The following is a 14,196-nucleotide window of genomic DNA, read 5'->3' as shown; positions in this document are numbered from 1 at the left end:
TTATAAAATGGAAATAATGATATTAAAAGGTGCAGAATTCTGTAAGAAATAGATATTTATCTTACTAAAATTGGAGTGTTTTTCCCCTAAATATATTGGCTAGACCATTATTAAGATGTTATATATAATAGTTGCTATGTTTTCTATATTATCTTCTCTTTTCTTTATATTTATTGTACTTGAACCGAGAGTTTTTCATAAATAATCTTATTACAACATAATGATCAGTTCTGCATAAATATTTTATCCTCCCCCAAACTACACTTTCACTGTACGCTACATCACCACTTCATAATTAAAAAACCAAATAGAAAGAAAAAGATAATAACAACATTTGTGTTATTCTAGAAGTTTAATATGTGAGATATCTTAGATAAATATTTAACTCAAGAAAAGTATAATCAAATTAGGATTTAAAGAAAAATTACGATGATAATATTGTATTTAAAAGTTTTGTTCTTTTATTTTTGAAAGTGATGAAGAATATTTTCCTTTTAGTGATGCTATTGAGGTACAATGAAAATAAAGATAATTTTGATAGCTCCAACCTTGTTGACTAGGTTTCTAGTTATGCAAAAAGAATATGATACCACATTCCTATGAGTTCAGTTCACTTGTAAAGATTCTCTGACGATTTCTTACTTTAAATACTTTCATCTTTACTTTCAACATATTTCCCACATTCAATACTTCCTTTACTAGGTTAACTTTCAAACCTCCACAACTAGTAACAACTTTTCACTCACTAATTATGAAAGTGACACTCAATTAAGTACTTGCTAACCAATTGATTCTTATCTTAATCTAACCCAAAAAACACAAAAGAAAAGAAAATAGCATAATATTAATTAATTTGACATTAGTTGACAAATGGTTGATAAAAGTTATGACTCATTTGTTTCTATTAAGATTAAGAGATCGAATTTGAAATACACATCTGAATTTTGAGATTTGATCTTTAAATCTGAACACTAAATAACTGTGTGTTATTTGTTTTCAATATTTGAATATGCAAATAAAATTAAACATTATACTAATAAAGTATTATAAAATTTTTATTTCTAACGAAATATTTCATTTTTGTTTTAAAAACATAAATTAATAATCATGATTTGAAATATTATTTTTTTATTCAAAAATCTTGATAAAATTAAACATATTATTGCAACCGGTGTTCTTAAAACACGTCGATATAAGAAAATTATTAAATAAAAAACATATATGAAAGAATTTATGAAAACTTACCTGCTCAAAAGAGAAAAAAATGATGTTTAATTGAGAAAAGAAAGAAAAATTTTCATTATGAGATAAAAATTAAGAGTCTCCAACAGATCTGATCGTTCAAATCTATTAATTAGTTTTTTAAAAGTAAAACAAATAAATTTAGTGAATTGAATCAGAATAATTCAAACCAAATTATACTAATTTAATAAAATAAATCTGAATGATTAAGATTTATACCTTCATTAAATGAAAATAGATGAGATCTAGTTAGAAAAAAATGAACATTAACATATCAAAAGGACCAATTGGTAAAAAACATGTTACAAGCTTAAAGTTTAAATTAATCAGATTTTTCAAAAATAGCAAAGCTACTTCAAAAATAATGCACTTTTATAGAATTAAACATAAATTCAATATAAATGAATTAAAATATCAACGTTGAACCATCGGTACAACATAAAAATCATGATACGTTAGGTACTTTACATGAAATCAAAAAAATGAAACACGAAAAAATAAATCAGAACGCCCGAAAAAGTTCGTAAGCATTTCCCAACATGTACTTTTCGCCATATAATGAAAAAAAAACATAAAATAAACCGTTCCGTTTTCGAAAAGATAAACTATGCAAATACGTTGACATAATAAATAAATGATTATTTAATGACAAACTATGAGATTTTTATTTCTTTTACAGAAATAATAATCGTAAAGCCAAAAAAAATCTTCACATAATTAATATTAATTGTGGTAAGATGTAAATGTAATAAAGTTTTTTAGTTACATATGATAAGTATGAGTGTTAAGTGCTAAATTATTTAATTTTTGAAGGTACAACATATAAAATAGAACTTAGATATTAAGAACTTATATGTAAATTCTATAATATAATTAACAATATTCAGAATACTTAAATATTAGGTTTAGCTAAAGTGCTTAATGCCAAGTGACCAGGCGATATCTACGATGATGCAGTACAACTGAACTAATGCAGCCAAATACATCATATATATATTTTATTAAGAAAGGGAAAAAAAATCGCTAACAACATATAATTAAATGACAATAAATAATTAAAATAATTATATGGAATCTTCATACCTATTATCAGGAAGACATCAAATTCTACGCACATTAAGAAAATCCAGAAAAAACAACTAAAATATTAGGTTAATTTCTTCATGTGTTCACTCAATTAAATTTATTATATCATAATTTAATTTTTTTCAAAAAAACAAACAAACTTGTAACTCTGGCGTGAAATCCAACAAATCAACCCTAAAAAAAAGTTTAGGTTATACCTGGCAAAGGAAGAAAATTCAGATAGAAAACTTTTTTTCTTGATATAGATCTTAATAAACGCAAATCCAACTTAATCAAAACCTCACAAAATTCAGATAACATTTTTTCTTTTTAGTTACATAGATTTTAAAAAACGCAAATCCAAGTAAATTGAAACCAGATAGAAAACTTAATTTTTTCATAAATAAAATCTTATATGATGCAAATCCAAATTAATTGAAGCCTCACAAAATTCAGATAGAAAACATCTTTTGTTAAATAGATCAAGGCAAATCTCCAAATTAATCCGGCCTCAAAAAATTCATATGAAAACGTTTCGTTTTACTTAAATAGATCTTAAATAACGCAAATCCGAAATTAAAAGAATCAAAAAATTCAGATAGAAAACGTTTCCTTTTACTTAAATAGATCTTAAATAAAGCAAATCCAAAATTAAATGAATCAAAAAATTCAGAGAGAAAACATTTTTTTACTTAAAATAGATCTTAAACAACGGAAATACAAAATCCAAAATAATTGAACTAAAAATTCAGATTGAAAACATTTTTAAGATCAACAGATCTTAAACAACGCAAATCTAAATTAATCGAGACCACAAATCGAATACCAGGCAGAAAACAGAAATCCATATCGGTGCCCTAACAATGTGAGGCGGGTTAAGCACTGGATGCAGAGGTTTATCGATCGCTTCCTGTTGCTGTATTTATCGCTTTTCAGGGAACAGATCGATGAACCGCTGCCTCCAGTGTTCTCACCCAACAACCAAAAAAAAAACAGATCAGTTATCCCCGCTTGTATCACATAGATCTAACCTCAAATTGACTTCGAAAATGACGATATAACAAAAAAAAATTATACATATACACTCACATAAAGTTTAAAAAATATACAGGAATCTATGGCAAGAGAGAGAGGAAAGGGGGTGAGAAGAAGATAAAACCCAGCTGGTAACTGAAAAGGGCAGACTGAATAGCTCTGCCATTGATGAACTGTCACATTTTATTTATTTTATTTTTGTATACTGATTGTGGTGGTGTTTATTAAAGCTGAAGATGTGGGGTTATTTATATGCAAACCTGGGTGGCTTTAGGGAAAGTGAATGACTACTTTATCCCTGGATATTAAAGATACTGACCAGTAATATTTGATGAAAAGGGTCATTAGAACAGTTACGTCTTGGAATTCTGAAAGTGACGTGTTTGTACAAAATTTATTGGGTCAATTGGAAGAAGCTTGGGAATAGTGTACACGTGTTTGGATCCCCATCAAAGGAATCTTTTATTTTTAAAAAAATATACTCTATAATCTTAAATAAAAATATTTTTAAGTATTAAAATATCTTTTTTGTACATTAAATATGTCCTTGTAAATTAAAAATAGTTTAAGAGCCCTATTGGATTAGCTTTTTAAAACGTAGTTTTTAAGTAAAATTTAAAAAGACCTTTTTTGTGAAAAAAAAATATAAAATAGGAGGTTTATTTTTTATTTTTAAGTTATTTTTAAGTTTGTCAAACACTTCATAACTTATGTTAAATATTTTTGACTTATTTTAATTTTTTTTATCAAACACTTTCTGAAATTCAGAACTGACCAAAAAATATGTTTGATCAATTTTGAAATCCATTCAAACACCATCTTAAGAGTTAATTACATCATATCTCTACTATTTTCTGAATTACAAAAGATCTTGTAATGGTAAAATCTGAATACATATCAAAACGTCTACTTACATTGCTCAACGTCCAAATACATCACGTTTCGATTTTAGATATATCACTTAACGTTTCAATATATTGCGTTTGTCCTCATATGTCATGTAAAATAATGTATCCAACTGATATGTAGTATAAAATAATGTATCATGTTGATGAACCACGTAAATTAATGTATCCAAATATAGGACAGAGCAGAAATTCTTGTAATTTTTCAAATGGTAGGAATTGTTTAAAAATATAATGAAATAAGTTAATTATGCTTTTAGGTAATTTTTTCTTTAAAATAACTACAATAATATAGGTATTTAGTTTTTAAAAACAAATAAATAGGATGAAGGAAGTAAATAAAAGAATGTTTTTTTTTCATATTCCTTAAATAATTTTTTTAAATAAGATATTCTGTTTAAAATTTTCTTATGACAAAAACAATTTCGCTAATAAAAGTAACAAAAATAAAGTTCACAAGTAACATTTCATCTGAACACATTTTATTTTTATTTCCACCCTCTTTGCCTCCATCTCTATTACCCTTTTTTTTTTACTTTTTAACTCATCTTTCGTAATTTTTGTCTATATTATACATAAATATTTTAAATATAATTTTTTTTCTTGAACATAAGAAGAATAAGTAAAAAAATTGTGTATTTCTCTATATAAAAAATATTGTTATTCACAAATGTCTTCTTTCAACGTGTTGGGAATTAGCATTATAATATTTTCCATGTATAATTTTTATCATCGATTGTTATAGATTATGATAATGCAGAACGTATAAAAAAATAAAGGTAGAAATCAACTTTAGCCGATAATAGTTGTTTGTTTAATATTGTTGAAGATTGACATATCATAGATTTTAAGAGTTTTTTTCAAAAGTTATTAATTTGTTCGCAAGTAGTATTAAATTAATGATAGTCTAATCAAAAGTGTAAGAAATTTTTTATATTTGTTCTAGAATTAAATATCTGTTGAAAATAATTTACACCAAAATTCCGCCATGAACAAAAGCTTTAAAGCTAAATGAATTCCTTTAAATAATTTTTTTTAAGCTTAACTACTCATGTTTTTTGAAAGTAAAATTTCTCCAAGGTGTTTTAAGTTAATGAAGTCCTGTGATAAATTTATTTGCATAAATTCGGAAATTACAGTTGGAAGTGATATTTTCAATCAGTGGCGAATTCAAAATTTTCGTTTAGGGGCTTCAAAAAATAAAAGTATAAACATGTAAATAAGTTTTTAGAAATGGGACCCTTGAATTTTTTTGGAGTTTAAAACCACACTTTTAACAGTTTTAAAATGAAAAATAAGGCTAAAAAAGCTTGAAACTCAAAACTAATTTTTTCTTTAAAAAATAAATTGAACTGAAAAAAGAAAAATAAACAAATATTATTGTAGGGATTTAAACCAGCTTATTATTCATGGAACTTGCCATTGAACTATCTATTTTTATTTGTTTTTGAAGAACTCAAAAAATATATATCTATAAAAATACAAAAAAGTTATTTTATATATATCGTGTATTTTTTTTTGCCGAGTGAATTGAGATTAACCTCGTGTACCCAACTTAGATCTGCCCCTATTTGTTATATTTGAAAGTGATCCTTACGCTAAACAAAAAAAGAAAAAAACGAGTGTTGTATAGTTTGCAAGCAATTTAAGTGATTAAATTGAAAATATAAGTGATTAAATTGAAATTATATGCTCCCTCCACCTTACTAAATTAAGAAAATATTTATTAGTTTATTTTTTCATTTATTTTTAATCGTTATAGTTTCTTTTTTTAGAGTTAAATTATAAAAATTTTAACTAACATTTTACGATGTATTTTTCCTCATATTGATATGTAAAAATTGTAATCTATAGTACTTTTTATAAGTTTTTGAATCTCTAAATTTTTTATTTAAAATATCAAATTTATGTAATACATTTAACTTTAAAAATTAATCTAATTGACTTTTCAAAAATATATATATAAAAAATAAAAATGGATGGATAGAGCACATTACTCTTGCAATTAATTATTTTTTAAAGTGTTCACAGTTGCCAGTTGTAGATTTCTAAAAAAGATTTTAAAAAATAAATTATTAAAATTATCTTCTTATTTATAATTTTTTAAATATTATATAATATAAAATGAATAATGATCAATAAATAAAAAATGAAAAAATATTATACTTTATGTATGTAGTTAAAATTATAGCTTGTTACTCATTAGAGTCATCAAACTAAAATATAAAAATACTAGCATGCATAAAATATTTTTATGTTCATTTAATATTTGTACTTATTATACAGTTTATTAATTACTAAAATGGTTAAACTGAATTTTTTAATGATCTATATATAGTGAAAAAATTACTTATTGTTATTCTATGTTTGTAATTATGTTTATATAGTTTGTAAGTTATCAGAGTAAATAAATTAGAATAATTATATTATGTACATAAAAATGACAATTATGTTCATTGTTGATTTCTGCATGGCTAGGGTTATCGTACCGCAATCTTGTCTAAAAGACACATATCATAAATTTCTTTTTAGCATGTTATATGAAATTTGTTTACGGTTACTAAATTGTTGTCGTGCTTTAATCCACATATTATATAACATTTTATTATTTTTGAAATCTTTTATAGTAAATTTCTTTTTAGTCTACTGTAAATTTATTTTTAGGATTTCTGTCGCGTTTTAATCCATAGATTGTATAACATTTTAGGATTTTTGAAATCTATTATAGTCCATCTTTTTAATATTATCTTCTTCGTATCAACAGACCATAAATATGATATATAGTCACATTTTTTATTTTGATTGATCAACTCTTCAAGATCCTTCATGTACCACTCTCTAATTTTATTTATATCAAAATTTGTGATACGTTATTTTCATCTAAAACTCGTGAAATATCAATTATGATTTTATTTTTTTCAATATTTCCTTGTTTTAATCGTTTTGACATATCCAACCTATCATACAATATTCAAACATTAAAAACACTAAAAGCATGTCAAAGAACATTGAAACTTAAAAGTACTCCAGAGATATCAAATTTGTCAGAAATTTAAGATCCATCTTTAGTCATCAAAGTAGTTAGCTTTAATCATTCCCATAAATAAAATGGTTATACATGAACACATCTAAATTTTATATATATATATATATATATATATATATATATATATATATATATATATATATATATATATATATTGTAGTTCTATTTAAACTACTGAAAATGTGAGTTTCATATTTAAACTATCATTTTTTAGTTTGAGAAATACATTTCTCTCTTTTATACCACTCTCATCATAGTGTGTGTAATACAATCTTTCTTTTATTTTAAAAAAGGGAAAATGGTCAAATATGCCTTTGCAATATTTGAAAAAGTTTAGATATAGTCTCCGTTTAAAGTTTGGCTCACTCATGTCCTCGCCGTCCAACTTTTCACATAGGTATGCCCTTATGATTAGTTGGTCAGCTGGACATATCCAACTCATTTTCTATTTCTTTAAGTGTCACATGGAATTGTTATGTCATTTTAACCTTACCATATGACATTTATACTTTTTAAATAAACTATACAATCCATTTTCAACAAAATGTTCAAATTTAAAAAAAAAATTAAAATTGTTCATTTTAAGATTATTATATTTATTTGTGAGCTTTTGGCGTTAATTCTATTTTTTTATATTATCCCTATTTATTATTACTCAATTATTCATTTTCAGGATTTACCAAAACAAAATAAAAATTTGAACAAAATTGTTGAAAACTTGTCTGGTAGTTTATTTTAACTTCTTGTTCCGGCGAACGAATAATCATTGAATCGTCCTCTTTCCCGACAACACATACAAAGAGACCCGTCAACAATCAAATTCAAAATACATGAACGTATTTGAAGATCAAAATTTAGTAAGATACACAATATTTCAAATTAAAATATATCTAAGTAATTAAAATTCTAAACTAGTAAAATAATTCCTTTTTATTTTTTAGCCCATTCTAGTTCAATTAATTTGAACCCTAACTGTTAGGTGAATTAATAATTTATATATATATATATATCTTAACTTTATTTATCTTAAACTGCTCAAATTCAACCTAACTCACTTATTTATCACTTCTAATTATACACCAGGTTGACAAATTCAGTCCAAACTCATTTGATGACTCATTCAAGTTTTAATGAGTTGATTCTTGATCATGCGCTATTTTATAAGGGAATTATGTGTATTACCAAATATATATTAATTAATTAGTTAATATAGTTATAATTTGCTTTATTGTAATTCATAATCTATTTTTAGCTATAATTATATTGCTCAATTTTTAGTTTTGTATAATTTGCACATTTGTATATAATTTGAAATTTGTATTATATAAATTTGTATAACTGTTTACACTTTTGATGTTTGTAATTGTATAAATTTGTTATTTCGAATTTATATAAAAATAATTGCATTATACAAATATACCCGCAAATTATACAAACATGTTAATTATACAAATTCTCAAATTATACAAACAAGACAACTTAAACTGTAGCTACAATCCGTAAATATGCAAACTATATCTATGATGGAACATAATTAAATTTATTATAGTGACTATTTGCGAAAATTTCCCATTTTATAAATGAGCTAAGTTTGGACGATCCATTCACTATAACAAAAAACAACTTTTAGCGGCAGTAAATAAATATATTAATAAAGAGTGTTAAAGTCTTAAACGGCGTTAGTTAAGTGTCATTAGATTTAATGTCGTTAAAGCCTTTAGGGACATATATAAAGATGCTCATTGTTGCTAAAAGTACATATTTAGCGACAATTGCTAATTACTGATAAAAATTAATTTTAATGTAGTAATTTTAACTCACGACAAAAGCTCACCCAAAATCAACTCCAACAACTCATTTGTAACCCCTAGACTCATATATACAAACCAAAAATTATTTATTTCGATTCAGACTCATATATAAAAATCAAATTTATTTTTTTAGATATATATTTCACTCACATATTCTAGATCTAGATATCGTTCGACTCCGTCTCATTGCACAATCAATATATCGATGTGAACGTCTGTATACACCCTCAGAGTCTTCTCAAATATACTTGCTAGGTTGACACTTAGATTTCAATGTCTAACAAAATTACATTATTTGTCTCAAAATAATTACTATCTTAGTAAAAATTAAGTCTATTATGAAATTAATAAATACAACGTGTAGTGGATAAAATTAAATTATTTCTATATAATAAATATCTTTTGAAAATTGATAACTATTTTTGAAATGAAGTAAAATGGTATAGTTCAAGAATATACTAATTTTTATCTTGAATTTTTAACTTTAAACTTATTTTGTGACTATTTTTTTACTAAGCTTACATTTATGGAAAAACTGCATAAGTTGGATACTTATTCAAATTGGACCACTTCAATACCAGACTATTTACTTGACTATCCCACTTGTTCTATTCGGTAAACCACTATTCATAAAGATGGCAATCGAGCGGTGTAGGACGAGGCAGTGCAGATTGAGCTTAACTCAAAAATTTGTAATCCACCCTGTCTCGCTCCGCCTGCATAGCAATATTTATCATTTCAATCTGCCTCATTCCGTTCGCATAATTTTTTAATATTTTTTTTAGTTATGTTTAATGCTAAAAATAAAATTCATAAAAATAAGATTTATTTTTTAATTAAGTTATACAATTTAATAGGATAGTAACTTAAAATTTTATTTTTTACGGGTCAACTGGAAAACATGTAAGAAATTGTATTGTTTTTTGAGAAAAGGGTTTGATATACCCCTCAACTTTGTCATTTAGAGCTGATATACCCCTTGTTTTTATGAAAGTGACTCATATATACCCCTACTTATAAGCAATTGACTCACATATACCTTTTTTCTCTAATGGAAATGAGAAAAAAAATTAATTTTAATCTAATTTTTTATTATTTTTTTCTAAAAAATATAATCCCATATGAGTAAATTTAATCCTCGTCAAACATATTTTTTTTGACTTTTTTTTTGTTTCAATGACTAATTTAGAATTATTATTTTGATAATCAAATTTATTTATGTTTCACTAATATTCTTGTAAAACTATTGTAGATAACCAAATTTTTTTCTGAGAATATAAAAATCAAATTACAATATAGATAAAAAAATACTTTAGATTTTTTTTCTTTAAACTAAGAAATGAAAGAAAAAATAAAATAAAAATAACAAACTCAAATAATTATTATAAAAGAAGTTAAAAAATAATTTTATGTATGAAAAAAATGAAAATATACCTTAAACTTTGATAGAAGAATCATATATACCCCTAAATAATTTTTTTAAAAAATTAAAAGTAAAAAATATAAATTTTAAACTAATTTATTAACTTTCGTTAAATGAAGGGTATATGTGAGTTCATTTCGTAACGGTAGGGGTATATGTGAACCGTTTGTATAACGGTAAGGACATATATGAGTTATTTTAATAAAGAGGGTTATATCAGCTTCAAATGACGAAGTTGAGGGCTATATCAAACCCTTTTCCTTTGTTTTTTATTGAACCATTTCATTTATTATCTTCAATATTTAATAGTAGCTTTTATTGGCCAAAACTTATCCAATTCAATCAAACATGAAGAAACCAAAATATCACCTATCTTAATATATATATATATATATATATTTGATACCATTAAAGTATACATGCTCTAATGATATTTCAGAGTAACTGAGTAGAGTTTCCATTGAAGCATTGGTTCTTCCTCTTTAATACCATCACAATATATATATACTCTTATAATATCAAGCATTAAACGTGAATTTATAATTAAAATTAGAAGTACGAAAATAGTGAATAACCGCTTGTAAATAGTTTCCTTCTTAGGGTGCAAGCGCTATTTTCCCTACATTTATTTTGGGATGAGTAGGGGGTAATAAGGATAAATTTGAATCTCATTTGAAAATGTTTGTGGGAGGTGAACACTGAATAATAAATATTCTCTCCTGTTCGTATTAAGTGAATTGTTGAAACCTTTTTAATAGTTTATAATAAGTAAATTATTTAAAGTTTAAGAAAATTATTTGAAATATTTCCTTTCATCTAGTAAGTTATTAACTACTTTATATATTCGAGCAAAATAGTTTGAAAATAATCAAAGGACTAATATTAAAAAATTAACCATCAATTTGTGTCCTTAAATATTCTTCTTTTAAGGTACGTGTTATACTTTGAATACCACTTGATATGGATTAGAGAACCTCTATTTGAAAATGAACTAAAACTATAGGATAAGGTAGAACCTAGCATTAACTAAGCTCACCAATAACGTTAATATATATTGAAACAATTAGGGTTGTTTATGGTTATAGTTAACGATCAAACTAAATCGTAATTTGAATAAAATTGATTTTAAAAAATTAATATTTGGTTTAGTTTGGTTAGATTTGATTTTAAATTTTGAAAATCGATACTATTTAGTTTGATTTTGATTTTACTAAAAAAACAACCACAAAAATAATCAAATCGAAACGATAAATTAGATATATGAATTTTATAATTATTTATATATTATTTATAAATAAATTAAAAATATTTTGTTAAATTCTAATTGACTTAAGTCTTTAATTTATCATTTTCTCAAGCTCAACACTTTAGCTTAAGTATAATAATCTCAAATCCAAGTTCATCAAAATTAATTTTAGTCTTTACATAATGTACTTCACATAAAATAGTCACACACTCTAATATTGTTTAATTGCTTGACTGAACCGACATTAGCTTTTCTGTAGATTGTTCATGTAATTGAGATTTTAACCAAATTAAGCCATTATATAAAGCCATTCACCAAAATAATATGTTTTTCTAAAATTTTACAAAACTAGTATAAACGTATTCCACAGTAACGTTTTAGGATATATTTTATTTTTTAAAAGTTGATGGCGTCAGATTAATATACGTTACTCACAATAACGTTTTACTCCTAAAACGTTACTCGTAAAACGTTACTGAAAATAACGTTTAAAAAGTAAAACGTTACTTACAGTAACGTATATCAACCTAATGCTGTTAGTTTTTAAAAAATAAAATGTGCCCTAAAACGTTACCATGAAATACGTTTATACTAATTTTGTAAAATTTTAGAAAAATGTATTACTTTGGTAAATTGTTTTATATAATTACTTAGTTTGGTAAAAATTTCCATGTAATTGGTGTTTGTGTCTATCGTGATATGTACGTATTCAAAAAATTTATTACTTTCAAACTGAATAAACCAGAAAAACTCAAATTGACAATAACCAAATCGATGGTTATTTTCTTCGTTTGATTTGGTTTGATTTTAGAAATTTAAAAAATCGACTAGATTGATTTAATTTTAAACTTAATCAATATCCAATCCAAATCGAACCACGAACACCCCTAAAACAATCCTTCAATTCTCTACTACATCTAATAGCCCAACGTACGTTTAAAAAGGGAAGAAAAAAGATAGGGAGAAAGTAAGGATAATACTTGATCATGGTGGCCCATATTTATTTTAAATTAATGTTCTGGATATATTTAACTAACTTAGGTACGAAGAATTAATGGAATAACAACACACAAAAAGGTTCATACTTTATAGTAATAATTAAATATCAACTTTAACTTCATATTAGTCTCTGTAAAAAAATTTATATCATCAGATTAAATTGATTTATAAATCTTTACATATAGCAAGCTAGTAACGGTGTTATAGTTGACTGGTACCTATTATAACTTAAATTTCTTAGAAACTATGATGGGTAATTTGAAATTACTTAACTTATTTGACTAATATATATTCACATGGCCTATGCCTTAGCAAAGAAGATTATTCATGAAAAGGAAAAAGAGCAAAGTGTAGCCACATGGGACTCTTTTTATATGTAAAAAAGTCAAATATCCATTTCAGATAAGCACATGCAGAAACAAGAAAATACATGCAAAAAAGTTGGAATAACTGAGTCGAAAACTATGAGATCTTAAGTTTAAATTTCAAATATTTGATTATTTCTTTTTATTTATGTTGGAACTGACATATACAATTACTTGATAAAAGTGTATGATAAATATCTCATGATGTATAAATTAATTCGGACACCACGATTATTAAATAAAATATTTCGTGATAATGTGAGTAAGATTTCTGAATTCCATTTGCCTTTCCATGTTGTAATTCCACTCTGGTTCTTTAAAGCCACATTTAAAAGCACAACGCCTCTCAGTTATACCTTTTATTGGTCCGACATAACTTTTTTTTTTTAAAAAAAAATCGAATTAATGAAATATGCAGAGTCCTCTGTTTTTTCTTCTTTGCGTACTATATATAGTTTGTTTGTGAACGAACGAACAAACAAACAAACACATATATACACTCACGAAGAAATGGCAAACACGGATTCAACAATTTGGCCTAACGAACAACAACAACAACCTCAACAAACAGTGCCGTACCCTGAAGCAGTGCCAAACAGCGCTTGGCGTTCTTCAGGGTCTATAGGGCCATTTTTTGCTGTCATCTCTGTGTTAACTATTCTCGCGATTCTTTCTTGTTTAGTGGGAAGGTATTGTAGGAATCGGAAGCCTGTGACACCGTTGGATAGTGTTAAACAGAGAGATTGTAGATTTGGGTGGCTGAGGGGAAAATTATGCTGGCGCTGTACGAATTGTGGTGAAACTAGTAATAATGAGGGTAAGGGACAAGATGTTGTTTGATGAATTAACAAGGCCCTTTGATCCTTGAGAACAGCATTGATTTGGAGTAAAATTTTCTACTGTTATAATATGGTTATTTGTAAGTTGCTGTTCTGTTTTGAAAGCAATTTATTAATATTATGAGTTGCTAGTTACTACTCTCGTGCAATTTTTTTCCTTTGTGAATGTTATTTGTTATTCACAAGTTAGAACGAATGATCAATTAATAAGATTTTAAGA

General features: G+C 25.3%; 1 protein-coding gene across 1 annotated transcript; it reads left to right on the top strand.

Annotated features, from left to right (window-relative positions):
• Nucleotides 1–13,647: 13,647 nt before the first annotated feature.
• Nucleotides 13,648–13,977, top strand: LOC104646604 (uncharacterized). The gene has a single exon (XM_010320602.4). The coding sequence runs from the start codon at nucleotides 13,648–13,650 to the stop codon at nucleotides 13,975–13,977; it is 330 nt and encodes a 109-aa protein (XP_010318904.1).
• Nucleotides 13,978–14,196: the final 219 nt, after the last annotated feature.

This window comes from Solanum lycopersicum, chromosome 3 (genome assembly GCF_036512215.1).
Source record: "Solanum lycopersicum chromosome 3, SLM_r2.1".
NCBI lineage: Eukaryota > Viridiplantae > Streptophyta > Magnoliopsida > Solanales > Solanaceae > Solanum > Solanum lycopersicum.
Note: the sequence above shows the minus strand (reverse complement) of the source record. Positions and strands in the feature narration are given on the sequence as shown.